General features: G+C 48.5%; 1 protein-coding gene across 4 annotated transcripts; it reads right to left on the bottom strand.

Annotated features, from left to right (window-relative positions):
* Positions 1–2,852: 2,852 nt before the first annotated feature.
* Positions 2,853–19,813, bottom strand: znf574 (zinc finger protein 574). 4 transcript variants are annotated; one of them, XM_056601644.1, is made up of 11 exons: positions 19,679–19,813; positions 18,171–18,236; positions 17,816–17,976; positions 13,011–14,202; positions 12,404–12,612; positions 11,518–11,697; positions 10,293–10,387; positions 8,458–8,552; positions 6,944–7,092; positions 5,892–6,179; positions 2,853–4,351 (listed from the first exon to the last, which is right to left on the bottom strand). In XM_056601644.1, exons 3-11 carry the CDS (start codon positions 17,972–17,974, stop codon positions 3,740–3,742), a joined length of 2,979 nt encoding a protein of 992 aa, XP_056457619.1. In that variant the 5' UTR covers positions 17,975–17,976; positions 18,171–18,236; positions 19,679–19,813; the 3' UTR covers positions 2,853–3,739. The 4 variants fall into 4 exon arrangements, with proteins under 4 accessions (XP_056457619.1, XP_056457620.1, XP_056457621.1 ...); XM_056601645.1 differs by lacking the exon at positions 19,679–19,813 and adding an exon at positions 18,449–19,672; XM_056601646.1 differs by lacking the exon at positions 19,679–19,813 and adding an exon at positions 19,188–19,672.
* Positions 19,814–20,752: the final 939 nt, after the last annotated feature.

Genomic DNA, 20,752 nt, shown 5'->3' with positions numbered 1-20,752 from the left:
CTTGCTGTTTTTGCTTGTGGAATAATGATTAGCTCCTCAGTACCCTGGTCACATAGGCTTCACTACCAATGAGGAGGGGGGGGGGGGTTGGAGTGAGGGCCCAGGGATATATACAGGGAGAAAGAGATGCACAGAGGGAGAAACAAGGTTGAACAAAAGAGGAAGGGAGGGAGAGAGGGAGGGAGAGAGAGAGGGGGAAGATGGAGGACAAAACAGAGGAGTTCAGGTTGACATGAGTGGTGGAGGACTGCAGTGAGCACACATACACACACACACGGACGCATGCATTCACGCACGCACCCAAACCACACAAACCTTACCCTTCACTCGTTGAGACCAGGCGTTTTCACTCGTAAGGAACGCAACAGGAGCAAACATGGGTACATTTGTAGGGTGAACAGAAAATGTGCGCACACACACACACACGCACAACCATGTGAAATGCATGTGTGGAGACTACTTTGTCAAAGTCACGGTAGGTATAGCCACCTCAGCAAAGAGAGACACAGGCGGTGTCGCATGGGGAAAGAGAGGAACGAGACAGAACAGGCAGCGATGGAAACTGATTACAAGAGGGAAAAAAGAGAATGATGTAAGGACAGGGGGGGCGAGAACGAGAGAGAGAGAGAGACGTAGGGGGACACAGAGAGAGAGAGAGAGAGAGAGAGAGAGAGAGAGAGAGAGAGAGAGCAATAAATAGGTTATCACAAGGCATGCAGAATGATAAATGTATACCATTACCTATGTAGGTCAATCATACATTAATAATCATGATATATGATAATAGAGTGAGGTAGTCAGTTATAGCCCACCAGGTTAGTTTGCATAACTGAATTCAAACACAAAGAATTACATTAGGGCTTTGGCATAATCGCTAAACTGGTTTTATCCTCTCAAACCTTGGATGTACTTTTATCTGTAGGATTACACATTTAATAGTAGTATTGCCTGTGCTACTGCAGAGGTCCATTCAGGTCGACCGGGAACGTTTTGTAACGGTATCGCCAATAGATGATGCTGGGTCTCTTGAAAGAAGTAACCCTGTGTTAAAATAGAGCCTGGGGGGATCTCTGTATGGCATAGGGGACTCAAATAACAACAGGGTACTGCTCGGACAGCCCGATATGGGGGTTACTTCACTGCATACCTTGGTCTCCACCGTAACCACCACAAGGAGATGTGCAAGCCAAAACATTTGAATGTGTGCTCCACCTGCATGAAATACTGCCATGTCAGCGCCTTTATTTACCGCTGAATATGCAGGTATCCTAGCAGGGGTCAAAGGGCGACTTTAGAGTGTTTTGCAATAGAAAATAGGACAACAAATCAAATGGGTGTTCAAAAGGGAAGGCCATTCAACGTATGTCTGTAACTCCAAAGAAACAAAGGAAATGCGTAAAAGTAATTTGGGCCTAAGCTCAAAGGCGTGGTGCTCTTCCAGGTTTACCGTCTAAACACCCAATGAATAATTCAACAGCGGTTGTACGGGCGAACAATGGATCAAATATTATAATACGTTGTCGGAATTCCCTAATTTATTCACGCGGGCGCGTGCGCGTGCACTTGTACTTGTATATATTAAATGGTCGATTTTTTTAAACTTTTAATCAGAAAGTGTTGCATAGCGGCCTACAAAAACGACAATATACAAAGCAATCAAACGTCTGAATCCAAGCCTGTTGCGAAGCGGAACAACTCCCCGATCAGAGCGGTGGTTCAGGTAAGCCTGGTAATACCATTGAGGAGGGTGAGATTTTTTGAGGTCACATTCACACCTGGCTGGGTAATGCGTCTGTTTCCATGCACATTTGCACCCGCCTCCACCTTTGTTCACACCTTTCCACCTGTGGCAGGATTATACCTTTGGCGCGTGGAATCCCAATCATTTCCGGCTGCGGCTTTAGACAGCCCGAACAAGCATGACCCAAATCCAGCTCGTTGTGTGCAAGACTGACACTTGGCATACTGAAATATAACGGGAACTAAGGAGACGAGAGCTGACTGTAAACACGGTTCTATTTGGCAGGAAGACATTACTATGCTATTGTTGTGATTATTGCGATATAGGCTATATTGGACGCAGACAAACTCGCTACGCATGGTTAGTACTGGGGCGGTAATTTATATCCTCGACTGTAGGAAGTGACAAGAGCAGTATAAATCCATTGGATGCCTATATCAGTAATGAAAAGATGGAGGATAACACTCTCCCAGCTGAGCAACATCAGTCGATCGCGTGCTGTGGTTGCCTCTAAAAAAAAAAGGACAAAATAAAGCACTTGAGGACCCATACGTTCATAAAACTATACCGCAAAATGAGTTCCCTGGGGCCGCATGAACCCGCATGCCTCAACGTCCGGGAAATCATTACCAATCTGTCTGTGCGTGTCTGTTTGTGCATAAGTTTCCCTGTGCATGAGTGTGTTTGTGCGTAATAAATGGTGTAACCGTAGAAGCAACACATTGAATAAAGAGTTAAACTGGGATATCGGCGTGGGGGTTTCTAAGAAGGGGGGCTGCGGGAGAACACATCTATTTATTGACTGTTTTGCTTGTTGACTCTCAGTCAGAAAAGCAATGACGAGCCGCAGCAGCAGAATCCCTGGCCCCTCTCTACCTCGTCTCTCCGTGTGCTCCTCGCTCAGCTGAAATGCTGCAATTTCCCCATTTCACTTCCCCTGCGCAATCATCAGCTTTTCTCCCACCATGACATGAAAACAAACTAAGATGGAGTGCTTGTGTAGAGTGTGATTCCTGCATCCCCTCCCCCCTGTCAGCAATCAGTGGTGGGAGACAGCCATAAACTGCAGAAAACCCATAATAGGCTACTGCAGCGTTGGCTAAGAAAATAAAATAATAAACTTGGATCACATGACACCTCTCTTCCATTCCAACGCTAACAGGATCATTATTTGAGGTAACTAGAACGATAGGGAGATCATTTCAGAACACTACTTGCCAGTGCATAATGTCCCACTTGAGCTCAATCACCATAAATCCCAGCGCTTCTGTTATTACCACATGTGAATACAACACAAAACCAATCGAAGGCGCGGTGTCCAATAAATTACAGCGACATTAGTGTTAATCTAAACACCTCCACTAACTCACTCCCGCTACTCTCGTTTGTTCTAAACCGTCCTTAAAGAGAGGGCGATGGGAGTAGAGCAAAATGGAGAAACCATTCTGAGGGAACTTTGAGCTCTGCCATAAGACCCATCCATCCGTCCCATCAAAAAGGCCCAATGTTGTGTGTATCAAAAAATAAACCTTTATCAATTTACAGCATGACCTATAATAAAAACCCTTTTGATTGAAGATGGGGGGCAGTGGCCCCGATGTACCCCTTTAAGAATGACGGACACCGACTGACGTGGAAGCTGAAGCGTTTTATTGTTAAGAAAGCAGTTGAGATTTGAGAGGCCAACTCCAGCCCTGATAAAACAGGTTGTAAATACGAGTTGAAACTATATAAAACAAAATGTCAACTTTACAATCTACCTTTCAATCAGTCTGAAAACAGGACATTTCAAAGATATATTTCTGATCCTTCTCTTTTCATTTGCACCCCCTGACCGAATCCCCCCTAGCATGGCCGCCCCCGCCCTGAGGAGGACGTAGTTCACAGGATTTATCACCCACCACCGCACACGCACACGCACACACACACACACACACACAGACACAGACCTCTCGCACAGCCACTCGGAACATGGCGGCCTCCTCCTCCTCCCCCTCCTCACACCACCGTCTCCTCCACGATGAACTCGATGGTGTGCTGCTGGCTGGGCGAGGCCCCGGTGTGCACCATGATCTCCCCGCCGTCCATGGCCAGGTGGTGGGGCAGGGCGATGGTCTGGCCGCCGCCCAGCACCGACGACGGCAGGATCACCATCTGGGACGAGCCGTCCATGGCCGCCAGCTGCTCCGACGAGATCATGACAGTCTCCGTGCCGCCGGCGCCTTCCTCCTGCAGCACGTAGAAGGTCTGCACGCCGCCGCCGCCCACCTCGCCCTCCAGCGCGCCCGCCAGAGACGTGAGCACCTCCGCCCCCTCCAGCACCTGGGCCACCGCCGCCGCGTCCGCCGCCGAGCCCGCCCCCTCGTGGGGCAGGTCGCCGTGGAGACGCACGTGCTTGTCCAGGTTGGAGCGCGAGCGGAAGGCGGCGGGGCAGTGGACGCAGGCGTAGGGCTTCTCGCCGCTGTGCGTGCGCGCGTGCTCCGTGAGGCGCGCCGCCACGCTGAAGCTCTTGCCGCACACCCAGCAGCAGAAGGGCCGCAGGCCGCTGTGGATGCGCTCGTGGTCCTGCAGGTGGGGCAGCTGGCGGAAGCGCTTGCCGCACGTGGCGCACTGAGGGAGCGAGAGAGAGGGGGAGGGGAGGGGAGGGGGAGGGGTTGCGAGAAAAACTGAGTGAGATGCGCACACGCGCGTGCGAGAATGAGGGATAAAATAAGGCTTGAACACAACAACAGGGCGAGAGTCTCAGGAATAATGTTCAGGTTAACCCGCTTTCCTGTACCGCAAATATGATCACAGGCCCCGCTTCCCGCTTTTATGCAGAGGCTGCAATTTTCGGCTCGGCACAGAGTAAAGTAAAACAGCACAAAGACACGCGTATGCACACAGAGTAAAGAAATCACCCCCGAGCAGAGAGGGGGCGGGCGAGGGGGCTGGCGGATATCAGCCATGAAAGAGGTACCAAAGTGGGAGAACGCGTGCAGGCGAACAGGTGAAACCAGAGGAGGGGGAGGAGAAGAGCAGGTCTCGACAGAGGATTCACTTCCCACAGACTGCTGGAGCAGCCCGAGCGAGTGCGCACGGCGAGCAGAGGTCCACTCCACGGGTAAAACAATGCGCGTGCGGAAGAGCTAATATTGTAATAATATCTTCTGCTTTGTCGCTGGCGTCGATTCCCGGTGGAGTGGAGCGCGCTGAATGCTAAGCGCCGCTGAGTGAGTCGTTGGCTGGTGTTTAACTTTAAAATGAACATGCTGGTATTCTGAGAGTCTCGTTAAACAACTTTATGTGCTCGGCAAATACAAGGTCAGCGCCGGGGCTGGGGGTATTTGCATTGGGAATCCGAATTCATTGAGATTCATCTCTGACTGCTGCGTATGATGTTTGAGGTGCGAGCTCACCTCGAGGTTCTGGAGTAAGTAATAGGCCGGGCTCAAGATGAGCCACAGAGATTAAACCGACTGATATATATACCGCCGTGCTCCTCCAGGAGCAGGGGAGGGGAGGGGATGGGGGAGGCACCGCAGCATACGAAAAACAGGGATAAGAATTAAATAATACAAATTAAATAAATAATAAAGAGGCGGAGGTAGTCCAGGAATAGCCACCGTTGCATAGGGGAGTTGACGAGCCCTAACTCAGGGGGTGTCATTAATCACAGGTACACAGGGAGGGGGAGGGGGGAGGGGAGGGGGGGACACCCGCGGACCCTCCCCTGCACATACAGACTGAAACCCCGGAGCCCGTGTGCGTTGGCACGCTGGCTGCACCCTGCAGGGTGTGCTGGGAACGTTTCTCTTTTTACCAAGGCTTTTGTTGCTGTTCTTTATTATGGTGTTGTTGTTGTTGTTGTTGTTGTTGTTGTATGAACGGTGCATTTGACTTACCTTGACCATTCTACCTTCCTCTGTGATGGATCCCACATGCACATGCACACGCACATCGACACACACACATACACTTCGCAGACGCACTTCGACACCCATACACCCATCAACCCCCCCACCCACCCACCTACCCACCCACCCACCCACCTACCCACCCACCCACCCACCCACCGACCAACCCCATCCCCCATCCCCCCAGCCCATCCAACCATCCACCGACCGACCCCCCCCCACCCACCCATCCAACGACCGACCCCCACACCCACCTCGAAGGGCCTCTCGTCCGTGTGGGTGCGCATATGCACGTTGAAGGTGGAGGTGTAGGCAAACTCCTTGAGGCAGATGTCGCAGCGGAAGCGCGGCCGATGGCGAGAGCGGCTGAGCGTGCCCTGGATGTGGGCCAGCATGTGCTCCTCCAGCGCCGCGTTGGACGCGAAGCGGCGCCGGCAGCCCAACACGGGGCACTTGAGCGGGGTCTGGCCCGTGTGGGACAGGCGGTGCAGGTCCAGGCCCTCCTGGGTCATGCAGCGGTGGCCGCACAGGTCGCACTCCATCTGGAGGGGGGGGGGGGGGGGGGAGTTAATGAAAAGGAAAACAATTAAACAGTGTGCCCTTTTAAAAGCACAAAGCTTTTTTTCGATTTGTTTAAAATCTCATTACATTCCGACAGCATCAATAAATCAAATGCTCGGACTAAAGAAATATAATAATAAAAGAATATGTAATAATAGTGGGATTCGTGGACATTTTTCAGTTGGATACTTTCAAAAAAATAGCGTACTCTCGTTTCTCCAAATGCCGACCCTAGCTTCAACTCAACTGTGTAAACCAGATCTATACAAGTCATAAAATCAGAATGTAAGCCGTTTCCATGGAATTTGTCTTGGTATTCTGCTTCAAGGCAGAACTACAGAATCAACAATCGTTACAAATGGATTTGGTATAATAACCTCATTGAGCCATTTAGGCAAAAACAACAATTACAACAACTAAATACTTTAAGCCCCGCCAGCTTGCTTCATCTTTTCTGCCGTTTCAGGCGGCCGCCTTCCCCACAGACTCAGTTAAACAGCCCGAGAATTTCCATTAACAAAAGAAAGGAAAGAACACGCATTACAAAACACTAGCTGGAGGGGCAGGGTAGCGTTGCGGCAACGATGATCAACAAACATCTCAAACAGGTGCTGGGTAGATTCCCAGGTAAAAAGTATATTATTTGATGCCCCCTGCTCATGGCTGAAAAGCGTCACCGCCACAAGTCGAACTCAAAAGAATCTAAAGTGAGGCAGCGTGGTAGAAGTGAGTGTCTGGTCCTGACCTGTCCAGTGCAGCGACCCCTTCCCTGGCCCCGGCCCCGGCCCACGTTCTTGTCCTCCTCGCTGGTGGGACAGCGCTGCAGGTGGATGTCCAGCACCGACTGGTTGACGAACTGGGCCGAGCAGTGAATGCACGTCACCGGCTCCTTGTCTGGGGGGGGGGGAAGAACGGAGGGATGAGAGTCCCCTCTGCCCAGGGAGATGCGTCGGCCAGGGCGCTGGACTCCTCACTGTGGGCTCCTTGGTACGATGCTCGGTGAACGCAGCCTCACCTGTGGCCAGCTCAGAGCCAACCCCTGCCTGGCCCTTAATGAAGCGTGCATGAATCCACTGTCACCTTAGATCAAAGCGTCTGCTGAATGCCTAAATGGCAGCAGCCACAGCAGAAGTGGTATTATCCCGGGCCGCTCTAAAGAGGCTATGTTGCCCGGGGGCAATCCCAGGGCCATCACAGTGCAGTCACTGTCGGGACATATAGGTCAGGACATAAATACAAGCCGAAAACACGCGTCTCACCACTCACCCCACGGCAACACAACTTTACAAATAAAAGTCGATAGCGCATCACTGGATAAGGGTTTAGCGGAGGGGATATTAACGCCGTCGGATGTCAGCTCCATTGGAACCAAATAATCGCTTTTTAAAAAGGCAATTGGGGAAGAGAGTCTTTGCCCCGCAAAACCCTCTGGTAAGTCCATTCATCTCCAGGCCAGCATCTTACAGTTAGCCGGCCATCTGTGCCGTCTACTCCGGCAGGGCTGATGCATGGCGTCCCCCCGTCCCCCGTGCCTGGGACCCTCCATTTAGCCCCTTTAATATGGACAGTCCGGAATAATGGCCCGGGGTTGATCAATGGATCAATAACCAAATCATCTCTCCCCCTCTCTCAAAGGAGCCCCCCTGACCCCATGGCACAGGCCAACTCTTCAGGCAAGGCTAATGCGGTTGGCGTGACTACCCACCTCCCTCCTGACGGCTGATCAAGATCAAACGTCCACATGTTCACACCCAATTCATTTACCTCCGCCCTCTACGCCCGTTCCACAGGGGACCAGAATCAATGGGAATTCATTGACCTCATGCGTCTCAGGGGCGAGGGAAGGGGCACCATGTAGATTGAGTGTTTGGGAATACACTGCAACTGGGTTAGGGGGCCCACCCCAGGCAAGATATAAGGCAGGGGCCCACCCAGAGCATTTATTGGTGTCTCCGCAACGATCGATAGCAATTTCCTCCGGAGTCAAACTGATGGCAATGTCATATCTAATAGCTTTGAACGAGAGCTAGGGCTCGGCTGGTTGGGTCTGAAGTCGGGACAGGCGCAGAGACACAAGCAGGAGACGAAGAAGAAAGACTGTCAAATAATGGTTACAAAATAAAACGGTGGAAATGCTGCTGTAGTACGCCTTTCAGCAGATTGCATTACATAAAATACAAATCTGCCATGGATTGTGTCGCGAGCCAACTTCAGGGCCCGGGGGCAAAGGGTTAACGCACTTGGGCGTAGAACACTGACCTTGGTGAGAGAGGGCGTGCAGGTCAAGCTCCCTCCTGCGCTTGAAGGCCTCGCCGCACACTGTGCACGGGAAGGGGTGGCTGCTGTGGAGCAGTCTGCGTAAACACACACACACACATTTAAACAATTAATTTAAGTCGACATAAAACGCAATTGATACAGGGACAAAAATATTTGAAGTGCAGCATAGTACATTGACAGAATCATGTGGCATCTGTCTTCAACACACACACACACACACACACACACACACACACACACACACACACACACACACACACACACACACACACACACACACACACACACACACACACACACACACACACACACACACACACACACACACACAAGCCAGATGGAGTGGTCGTAATGTAATAATACGCCGGTACTTTATTTGCCGCTTTAATTTATTTACCTGTAGGCGAATAAAGGCAAGAGAGGCAACGAGAGGGGAGAAAATACACTCAGAGAGCATATTAATCATCACACCCGTGCACGGAGCGATTGACTAATCGCACCGCTACGTGAAATCCCCCTCCCCACACAAACACACCTCAACGGCACATAATCTTGAATAAAGAGGGAAATGACCACATTTAAGCTGTAAGCCTCCCGACTGGATGACATTAGCAGCAGGGATTAGCAGCACCTATGCAGTGAGCCCTGCTAGAGGTTACATGGAGCAGGGGGGAACCTAACAGCGGGAGAATAACGGGGGCCGTGGCTGGCGGAGAGTCAGAGAGGGCGGACATGAAAGTGACTATATTTGTCCATTGCGTAACGTTCCAGGCTAGCCGTGGGGCCACGCGCAGCACGGCTGCCGCAGCGCTGCCCTTTGCACCCCAGACAACGCACAGTGTGGCGCAACCCCCATCCGGCGGAGAGGACACCTGCATTATTGAGAATACATTAATACCCAATAACTTATTTATGGAACAGTGTCACCTGTAATGGATAAGCAGAGTATTTAAAGGAGGTGAATGCGAGGAATTCTCGGGGCGTACGGAGTGCATGTTAACCCAGCTCTCTAGTTACAGTCAGGGCCCGTACCACATTCAGGGGGAGCGCGCTGTGTTGGCTCGGCCAACACAATATTTTAGGCGCCGACTGACCCCGAGAAAGCCGTGGGGATTTAAAGTCCCTTCAAGGTCGCTCCATCGGCGGAGCAAAGTGGCGGGTAATGAGGGTCCACAGCCACTCACACCGCCACTGCACCCCTCCCGCCCCCCCGTACCGGCTCTCCTCGTCCGCCACTGCTCGGGGGAGGGTTCAAGGGTAAAGCACCGCCGGCTCTGCCTGCGCGCCTTCGTTCAGGCTCCCCAGTCCACCACAAGCCGCTCAAACCACCCTCACCACTACCCCCGTCTCTCCTTCTCCACCCTCACAAACACACACAAATACTTCTGTCTTACCGGACACTTATCGTCAACATCATCTTAATTCACCGTGCCCGCGTCTGTCAGTCAATCACGGGCGGGCGGTGCCGAGAGATGCCCGGGCGTGTGTTTACTACGCGGCTTAAAGGCCTTGCTCGGTGGGCCGGCGCGGCTCAGCCGCCAGCGGCCGCGGCGCCACGGGGGGGCTTTATCTAAACCCTGTCCTGGGTGAGGCTCGCAGCAGTAATTCGAGTTTATTTACACCTGTAAACAGCGGCAGAATTATTGGACATGCCTCAGCTCCTAAGAGAGGGAGACGCGCGATGGGGGGGGGGGCGCGGCGCAAACGGGTGTGCTATGGTTGACTGAATTTACTGCGTCTCAAACGACCCTCACATCCATCAGCGGGGGTCAAATAGGCCTAGGGAGGGGAGAGTGTATTGGGGGTGTGGTTACATGTGATGCTTCAGCTGGTCCTCCGTGTTGAAGCGCGCCGTGCAGTGAGGACAGGGGAACACGTGGGCCGTGCCGTCGTCCTCCAGGCCGCAGATCTACACACACACACACACACACACACACACACACACACACACACACACACACACACACACACACACACACACACACACACACACACACACACACACACACACACACACACACACACACACACACACACACACACACAGGCTCTGAAAATGACATCCAACGAGATCCATTGCAACCTCATGTAAATTCTGTCTAATGGTTTCCTTCTAGGGATGCACCGAAATGAAAATTCTTGGCCAAAACCGAATATACTGAAACAGTTGGCCGAAAGCCGAAACCAAATACAGCTTTTGCCGTTTTTCATTCATTTTGCTTTAATTTTTCACCATTGCATAAATCAAACAATTAAATGTCCTTGATAAACTTTTTTGTCTTGCTTTTCAATAAAAAAAATCAATTACAAATTTGTTACAAAATATTTATTTAATACTGAACGTTTTCTAACATTCCAGCAGACCTTATTTATTGTCATTTAGTTGTTTACAAGTGCATGCAGACCTTTATTCATCTCCCTTTATTGTTAACAAACTTACGTGCGGCTCTTTTTTAATCCCTCTTTTTTTTGAAGCGCACCCGGCTCATTCCTCACTGGTTGCTTTTTCTTTTTTTATCAAAAATAAAAATGTTCTGTGTATTTTTTCGGCCTTTTTAATCCTTCGGCCGAACCCGAAAATTATGTTTTGGGCCATTTTCGGTGGCCGAATATTCGGTGCATCCCTATTTCCTTCTATTCTTCGAAGCCTGTTTAATGTTTGGAGTCTATATTCCACCCAGGCTCTGCAGCCAGGCAGGAGATCACCTAAAAGACACTTCTCATTGCAGCCATGGCTACAGCGTTTCTACACAAAAACGTCCAGTGGGGGATTCAGCCCCCCTATAATCCTGAGTCTTTCAGAGCCAATTAGCTGACCTAGAGACGTATATTAATATACTTTGACGTTTGATTATATTTGATAGGTCTGTAGAGGACACATCCATCTGTGATATGTCAGTCAATAAACGTTTTTCTAGACCCTGTCACACAGATCACTTTAATGGTGGGGCAATAATAAAAACATAACAACATTTTACTATTGGTCGGCACTGAAAGGCAATCAGAACCACATTCATGTGGTCTATTTCTGCATCTTACCGGCTTGCGTCCGCGCTTGCGCCGCGGCTGGTTGGACGAGTGCGTGGCCTGGTGCCTCTTCAGGGTGCACACCTGGGAGAACTTCTTGCCGCACTCGTCGCAGATGTAGGGCTTGTTGCCGGTGTGGCACATGCTGTGGCGCAGCAGGCTCTGGGAGTTGGTGAAGCACTTGGAGCACACCTGCACACGGGCACAACCAGTCATCATGATTAAGGTCTTTTGTTAGTGCATGCATGATAAAAAATGACCCTTTTCAAGCATCTACGGTAATGGGCCCGGGAGCCCCTGAAAAAATGGCCCATGGCCATGTTCAATGGTCCCTTGTAGAGGATGCATCAGGCAGACAGAGAGGATGAAAGAAAAACCTGAGAATATAATGAGTGGGGTTTTGGCCATTCCAGAGTGGCACCTTGGCTGTAATACCTAACCTACTTCAAAGGCTCATCTGAAGAGTTGCGTGTCACTTGCAGCACACACATGTCAGGGAAATCAAAGGAAATCACCTCGTAGAGAACGCCGGCCGGAGACAGATTGTTCCCATACCTGAATGTAGGGCAAGGTGACCTGACATCATGTATCACAACGGTTACCGCAGGGATTGTACACACGTATTTCATTAGGATTTCACAGAAATTCCTCCTCAAGTTTCATGAGAGTTCGTTTAAAAGCACAATAGCATACCTTGGATGAAAACCTCTGCTAAATAACTAAACCAAGTTACCACTTACTTACTCAAATAAGTAATAGCCTTGAATCGCTCTAGCCTCTTCAGGGATTATCGTCTCTCCGTATCAACCATTCAGACTGGGTTTTAACAATGAGCCAGTCTTCAATGCACCCCGTTCCAGGGCGCCCTTCCCTCCCCTGGGAGCCCGCAGAGCCCTACCTTGCATGTGAACAGCTTCTCCCCCGTGTGGCTGAAGACGTGCGTGCGCAGGAAGACCCGGCGCGTGAAGGTCTTCCCGCAGTAGGGACACACGTGGGGCAGCGGGGTGCGGGCCCAGTCCTGCAGCAGCTTGGCGGGGGGGGGCTGGTTGGCAGCCTCCGGATCCGGCGGCTCCACCTTGATGGCCCCCGTCCCCACCCCCTTCATCGCTGGAGGAGGTGGGAGGAGGGGACAGTGTTAATCCAAGATGACAAGCCTCCACTGTGAGGTGTGTGAGTGGGCTTGGGGCTAGGACATTGGACATGCAGCCGGAAGCTTCTGGACTGGAGCCTAAATGTCTGCAGTCCACCTGTAGACGTCCTTGATCGAGATTGCCTCCAATATGATGCCAGGTAAGGCGGTGCGATAAGTTACCCTTTATCTTGTATATTGTAGTTTTTCATTAATGTTTTGCTGTTGCTGTGGTATTTTCTATTGTTATTGTATGTTGTATTGGTAATGTGGGGTGTCGTATTGTCGTTGTTGAAGAGGGTTCTTTTCTGATGTAACTGCAGCATGTACCAGAGTCTGACACAAATGTCCCCCTAATGCAGTCGTCCCCACATACCTTTAAGTGGAGCATTCTTGCTGAGGATTCTGATGGCGGGCCGGCCTCTCTTTGGTCTGGGGGACTCAGGATCGGTGGTGATGGCAGGAGAGTAAGGCCTCTTCTGACCCTGTGGGTTCTCCACCCCCTCCTCCATCTCAATCTCCTCCCCCTCCACGGTGACGTGGCCGCCGTCCTCCGCCACCACAACCTCCGCTCCGTCCCCGGCCTCTGGCACCATCACCTGCTGGACACGGTGCTGCCGACGGTGGTATAGGAACTGGGTGGTGTTCATGAACTCCTGGCCGCACTCGACACAGAGGTGGAGGGCGTCCTTCAGGCCGTGCTTCTCTTTGCGGTGGGCCGACAGCCCCCCGACGTTCCTGAAGTTGCCGCCGCACAGGGTGCACATGAAGGCCTCGGGCTGGGTGAAGCCCCCGCTGGCGCTGGGGGAAGAGGAGGAAGGCGCCGGGAGGACCACCGTCGGCGCCTGCTCCTCCTCAGCGTCGCCGTTCCCTGTCGGCACGTGGACCACAGCGTTCTGCGGGACCTCTCCCTTCTCCTCTCCCTTCTGCCGGTGCTGCTTGCGGTGGTAGAGGAAGAGGGTGGTGTTGAGGAAGCATTCCCCGCAGACGGAGCAGCGGTGCAGGGCCTCCTCCAGGCCGTGCTGGCTCTTGCGATGGGCCACCAGCTCCGACACCAGGCCGAAGCCGGAGCCACAGTCCACGCAGAGGAACACGGCCTCCGGCTTGGGCTTCTTGTTGGCTCCTCTCCTCCGGGAGGGAGAGTCGTCTTGACTCGAAGAGGCCGCGGCTTGTTTACCGAGGATGGCCTCCTGCTGCGTCTCCTCGTCCGCCCCTTGTGCCTCCGCAGCCTCCTCCTCAGACGCATCGGCCCCCTCTGGTTCTGGTTCTGGTTCTGGCTCGGCCTGGGGTGGGGCTTGGACCCCCGGCTGATGACATAGTTCGTCCAGGCGGTGCCCTTGCCACTGCTCGAGGGTTTTGAACAGTTCATTGCAGTCGCCACACTGGTAGAGTATTCTGGGCTGGTTGGACTGTGTGGAAGGGACGTCGCTCGAGGCGTCCTGCTCCGTCCCGTCTTTGGTCTCCCACACGGAAGCTTCTTCTTCTGCTGCTGCTGCTGCTTCTTCTTCTTCTTTGGACGTGATGTGTTGCGTCGTCTCAGGGGCCAACAGATGCCCTACAACCTGTTGCTGCACAGGTAGCGAAAGATAAGACAAGATAAGAAAAACAAGGACATGGAGGACTACTTGCAATGATCTGCTTTGTAATTCTGCTCAGGCTCACGGATGCTAAATATTTGGCACCTAGTAACACTTCCCTCTTGATCAAACAGGCGCTTCGTAATTGGTTCGGGTCAATTTAACCCGGAGCGGCATGTTTTCCCTGCCAGATGAGGGATGAGCATTCAGTGTTGGAGGGGCAGCAAGGTCAATGAGCTCAGCCCGGTTTGGAGCCAGGTTTGATTTGAGTCACATTAGATAAGACACCAGCTTTACAGATAAATATCACAGGCCTATCAGGGGTCAAAGGGTAAGGCTGCGGGGTTCCACAATTGCCCCCCCACTCCCCCTCTCTACTCCCCCGACGGCCAACCATCCATTTGGATGATAAAAACAGAAGGCTACTCAAGGTCGAGGTTAAAGATGCGTGTCTTCCCAAAGTGCATCCAGGGGAATTTGTCGTCTCACATAATAATTAAGTGGCTTAGTTCACTTTAATCTTGCAGTAGATTTATGGGCCTAACCATCAAGCAGAGAATTTAAGCGAATGATAGACAAAACTCTTAATATTGCATCAAATGTTGATGGATTATGAACACGAAAATAGCAAGAAACTAAAATAAATGCTTGCAAAAAAGAGGATGCCATTTTCAACACAAATGATAAAAAAAATACATTAAAAGCACATTATGGGATCAAAGGTCCTAAAAACACCCAAAGGATCAAACCATCTATAATTTTCAGTGATAGTGATATCTTTTTCGCCTCAAACCCTATATGCAGAGTGAGAACCATCCATAATTGAGAACTTTGATGTTATAATTGTCTTCCATGGCAATCTTCCTCACTCCTGTCTAATCAGTATGCGTCAACATGATCCATGCTTTCCATATTCTACGAGATTATTGTAAGTTACTCTGGACAAAAAGCGTGGGCTAAATAAATGTAAAAGGAGATGATTAGTTAGAAGCGCTGCACCGAATTATCGGCCACAGCTGAAAATAGCAGATGATTGTACGATTGCCTTGTAAAACAGTATAGATTCCTGCCATGAAGTGGCATTTACAGTATATGCCAAAACAACCACAATCTAACATAAAAAAACGGTTACATAATGATATAATAGATGTATCTAAATGTATAATTAAAGAAAAAAAATGCTGTTTTTCAATATCGGTTTTGGGCAGAAAATATTATCTCGGTGCATCGTAGTTACAGGGAAAGAAACCTCAGTTATGCCAGTCCTTCTGCCATATACTGTACATCACTTCTTGTCTTTCCCATAGAATAATCAGCTGGAAGAACACACTTAACACCGCACTTAAGTGTGATAAGACCATTTGACCCTCTCCTAGGCCCCTTTCACACATAGTTCCCGGCAGGTTACTGGGATAGACATTCACACAAGGAGCCAGGGGGCACAAGATTTGCGTCTTGCGCTCTTTCACACATAGTAATGAAACACTTATGGAAGCCACTAAACGCACTGACTTAGAAGAGCTCCCACATTTTGGAGCCTGTCAAAATTCCAGCTATTCTTGAGAAAGGAGTTTGCAAACAAAATAAGCTGTATTGATATGTTATCAGATCAGCTGAAAAGCATTGGTGCGTTAAACAGTCGCAGATTCAAATACATCCGTAGCAGAGTTTGTGATTGGTTTGCTTGCTCCACATGAATGCGTCTTTTGCAGAAGACATTACCCCTAAGTTCCTCTACTGGCAATGGTACTGCTTTCCTTCACAACACAGCCGTACAAGCAATGATCAGGAAATGTTACTAGGTCAAGAGCAGGCAGATTGCCGGTTGAATATCGATCCTTGTTACCACTCACACAAGAGCCCAGGCCGGTAATCTTCCAGAAATGTGCAGGGTCAGACTGTTTGTGTGAAAGGGGCTGTAGTTATAAACACTGTGGCCTCTAAACGACCAGTACTACCCACCAAGCACTACTGAAAATGTTCAGGGCATTTACCATCTGCCTGAGCTAATTAAACACCACTTATACGTAGGAAAAAAAATCTGTTCATTGTATTAGTGGATGCTCACACTGAATTATCTATAAAAGCTATGTGACATATGTGATTTTTTTTTGCAATTTGATTAGAGCGTTTGGGCAGATAGATACTAGGGATGAGTCGCTCAGATATGGAAGTATTCAGGAGAAAAGGATGCAGGTTTGTTAGCATAACAGGTTGCACTTCTGATGAACTCCATTACTGAGTCAGACCTACACCCTTGGGGCCTGAAAGGACATCCATAAGCTGCACACGGACAGACACACATAATTATCACTTACGGTTCTTGATGTTGGGACCGGTATATTTATTCTGATTTGAAGAGGTCATCATTTCTAAAACACTCTTTACATAGTAAGGCATAGCATATTCAATACAATTTCCGTTATAAGGAAGAATAATTAGGTGGATACAAAATACATTAACTATAATTGCAGACCAAATATTGATTCCGGAAATTGGGGAAAAGGCACATTTTTAATGAGTTCTCTACATCCCTTAGACATAAACAGATGATGCTGTTGTTTAATAATGTCCCAGAAATGTTAACAGAAAGAACAGCAGTCTGGGTAATAAAAAGCGTTGTTGTTTGTTATGTAATGTCAGTAGCGAGACAGCTAATGGCATGATCAAGGGCCAGGAGGCCATAGGGCTATTAGAGGGTTTTTAATAGAGAGCTTCTACAGAGAGTTCATCCATGAGAAGGCCAATAAGCGATCCATCAGGAGGATCAGGAGGTGGTGGCACTGACTGATTCACCCAGCCTAGATTCTCCTCCTGCTGGCAACTCGCGATGCAATCTGCCTGTCACGAGTGTCACCCTGCTTTATGGACTGGTGCTGAGGACAGTGCGGGCGGGGAGTACGGGTTCAGAATCCGACAGCTATGCCCCCACTGGTAAATGTCACTCAGCAGGGCCAATGACTGTTTTTAACCTCCGGGGCTCGGTGAAGCTGTCACAGGACGGATCGGGAACTCTAGCAACCCCCGACCCGTCAAGCCTCAACTTAGCGTGTCAAACTAAATGGAGTCATAATATTAGGCCATTATGTGAGGTTCAGACATAATCGCGTCCGAGAATAAGCCTTTGGAGGAGACCTCATTATTGCATCTCAACGGGCTGAAGAAATGTGTGGCAGATGAGGACATTTCTTAACAAAAAGTGACCTGGTGGTCACAACGTTTTGAAATAATAAAATGCATAATACATGTACGCTTCAAAGTTCATTGGGAACCCAAAATTCCCATTTTTGTGTTGTTGACAGGAAACACACTACACGTCACAACATGTCAGCAAACCAGAACCAAAATCTAATTTAACTACTAATGTATTTATTCTATCCTCAAAAATATGTTGACATTAATTCATTTAAAAAAAATCTGTTACAGAATTTAATTACCAATGCCACAGGACTTGCAACTCGTTCGGCAACCTAGTGATACTGGCCTTGATAGTGCCAATATTTTGTATGTCAGCCCTGTGACCTCACACGTGAGGTCACAGTGTCCAATATGTGATACAAATGAAAGTGAAAGTATTCAAATGAGCCCTGTCGCAGCCTGTTACCTGAGTTTGCTGGACAGCAATGGAGGCGAGGCCAGACATGTCGGGGGCTGGCTCTGTGGCCTCTGCATTGCAGGTGAGCTGGTGCTTAAGCACCTCTTCCAATGTCTCAAACTCCTGGTAGCATGGGAAGCACATGTACACAGACGTAGCGCTCTCCATGGCTGCAAAGTGTCATGAGGAAACAAATAAATTGATCAGTTAGGGAGTTTTAAATCAATAGTATCATATAAATAACATCCATTGGGAATTATATGTGAATGAGAGCATTATAGAAGGTGTGGTAAAAATAGAATGTTAACAGGTGCCAATGCTGGCTGGTGATATAGTCAAGGGCAAATAGGCAAGAAGATCATACCTTTTAGTCTTTGGGGACGCGAGCTGCAGTCACATCACATACACGTCTTTACTTGGTTTTATAGTCCTGCACATCACCAGGAGATAACAATTGATGTATTTTTTTTTAATTAATGTGCTTCGTATTTTTGCGGTGCTTATACAACAGCAAATTTCATTTGAATTATGCATAGTTGTGAATATTGCCCTCTCCTGATGAGAACGTGCATCTACATGCATTATTGAGAGCAAAGCTTGGACACAAAGTGCTGTATTTTGCCGGTTGCCAAAATGACTCACCATGGGTCAGAACTGGGCTAATTGTTATTTTGACCATGCAGGTGTGTCTGCAAAATATGAGACCCAGCCAAGTTCGACTTGCTGCGATTTCATGGGCAGAGCTCCAGCATAATGTTGATAGCTGCTGTAATTAGGCTCAATGGATAAACAGCCAAACTTATGTTGCCGTTTCCAGCAATGAGAGGAGCCAAACACACCTGTAATATAACCGGATTCTATACATTGCTACAATTCCTAAACAGGAAACTGCTCTGTCCAAGTAGGCCTCTGTATCTATATATCATTGCTAATATGGATGGATGAGAAAGATAGGATTATCCAAGAGAGAACAGTGTTACATAACGTTATTGATTGTTGTGTTCGGGCAGTTATTCAATTAGCAGCCTTTTATGGTGACAGATTGGACAATATTTACTAAACGAAGTAAACTGAAGTTTGTATTAGAAAACCAAACTATTTGGGAGACAGATTGTCAGTATTACTGAATATTATTTAATAAAATGTAGCCGTTAAATGAAACGTGTTCAGTGGAACACTGGAAGGATTGTGACATTTACATGGTGTAGAGAAAGATCAACATCACAAATCAGTGACTGCCTCATGCCGTGCATCTGGGGCGGCGTTCGGTTAGCGTTAGCCACCTGCTAACAGGGCTGTGGGTTATTTGGTGTCCACTGAAAATAGATACAGCCAGCACCTATGCAACCATAATATACAATAATGTCTTGTTTCGCCACACCTTGCGTTAACCGGGGTTCCAGACAACGCAATACACCCGAACGTCCATGGCAAGCTAATGCTAACAGCTAATCGGTCGGGACACTTCGCCGCTAGTCTAGAGTTAACGCTTAGAGTAGGCCATCATATTGGCAAGATGGCTAACGCCTTGATAGCTTGGTAGCTAACCATCTACAATGTGTCTGTAATGTTCATAAATCGTCGTGATTGGACCACTGCCATATAACGAATGCTAGCAAGGACAACCAAGCCGTCCCTTCGACCAACGATGTTTACTTTTTTTCTCCCACCGACGATAAGAAGTAGAAGAAGAAGCGGTGAAGGAGGGCGGTAAACGCTTCTTCGGTGGTATAATGGCGGCGACCAACTAAAAGTTAACGTTAGTTGTCTCCCCCCGTTGATTACCTCCATGCAGGGCTATATATTATGCAATGTGTCGTGTCAACGCAATTATATGCTTACAATATGGGAAAATATTTTAGCATTACTTACCAAACTCAGATATTGTCCCTCGAGAAAATAGGACTATTGAGCACTATTGCGTTGGCTTCTGCATGATAACAAGCCTTCGTCTGATAGGCTACAAAGTCATTTGATACACCAATAGTATTCGACCTCACACAAGAGCCTTTGTAATGTAAAAGCGCGGTATTTTGACATTTTTGCACGGTCAAATATTTGTTTATAGGGTTGTTATTGCCCCTGCATTTTGTGTAATTTCAAGTAATAATATAGAATTTTATTTCTATTGTGTTCTGAAGGATTCCCTACTCTGTCAAAGTTTATCCACCAAATTGTGTACAATTCAATTCCAGGCATGGGCATCTGACAGTTATGTACAAATCTCTAAAAGAACTACAAGAGCAAATAATATTAAACAAATTCTGAATAAAGTGGTTAGTTTTCTGACCAGATTTCTGAAATGTAAATTACGGACATCTGTAGTTTTGAGGTCCAAAGGATGTTTGGACCACCAATTTTTGATGTTTTTGTTTTTAATATATATAAAAAAAGGGGAAATGTTATTTTTCCTTTTCTTATGATAAATGTGGTACTGTAATACAAAATGGAGAAATACTTGCATAATGGTTTACGATGATGTGTTTTAAGCTTTGGTAAACCAGCCAAAGTAGCTTCTCAAATTGTTGTTATACATTGTATTGGTGGCCTATTTCTTATGATCAGTCAAACTTGCTTTTTGTTATACATTATATTGGTGGCCTATTTCTTATGATCAGTCAAACTTGCTTATGGTAAAAGCGGATAGACAGGCCCCTGTGTAGCGTGGTCGCATCACAGCCTATTAAATAGACATGAGAATAAATACTAACCGTCTCAAACTTAATATTAATGAGTAAGATAGCTTTTTCAAAATATATATTTTAAAATCATATTTTGTAAAAACAGTCATTTCTGGGGACAGCTCCAGCTGGGGACCGGCCACCAGATTCAGGGACGTCTGGTCACCCTAGGTTAGTGTAACGGCTGTGTGGGTACAGGAGTACATAATAAGCGTATTGGTGCTCCCTGCACAGCCAAATTAATGGAGCTTTTACTAGTCCAGCT

The sequence above is a fragment of the Gadus chalcogrammus genome, chromosome 11, assembly GCF_026213295.1.
Source record: "Gadus chalcogrammus isolate NIFS_2021 chromosome 11, NIFS_Gcha_1.0, whole genome shotgun sequence".
In the NCBI taxonomy this organism is placed as follows: Eukaryota; Metazoa; Chordata; class Actinopteri; order Gadiformes; family Gadidae; genus Gadus; species Gadus chalcogrammus.
This window is presented reverse-complemented; position numbering and strand designations above follow the sequence as displayed.

What these genes read in the sequence shown, in the direction of transcription:
- znf574 (XM_056601644.1), bottom strand. Translation starts at nt 17,974, where the DNA reads ATGGAGAGCGCTACGTCTGTGTACATGTGCTTCCCATGCTACCAGGAG. An exon ending in AGAAGCTGTTCACATGCAAG is followed by an intron (nt 11,698 to 12,403) that starts GTAGGGCTCTGC and finishes GCCCGTGTGCAG; the next exon opens with GTGTGCTCCAAGTGCTTCAC. An exon ending in GGGGTCGCTGCACTGGACAG is followed by an intron (nt 6,180 to 6,943) that starts GTCAGGACCAGA and finishes CCCCCCCTCCAG; the next exon opens with ATGGAGTGCGACCTGTGCGG.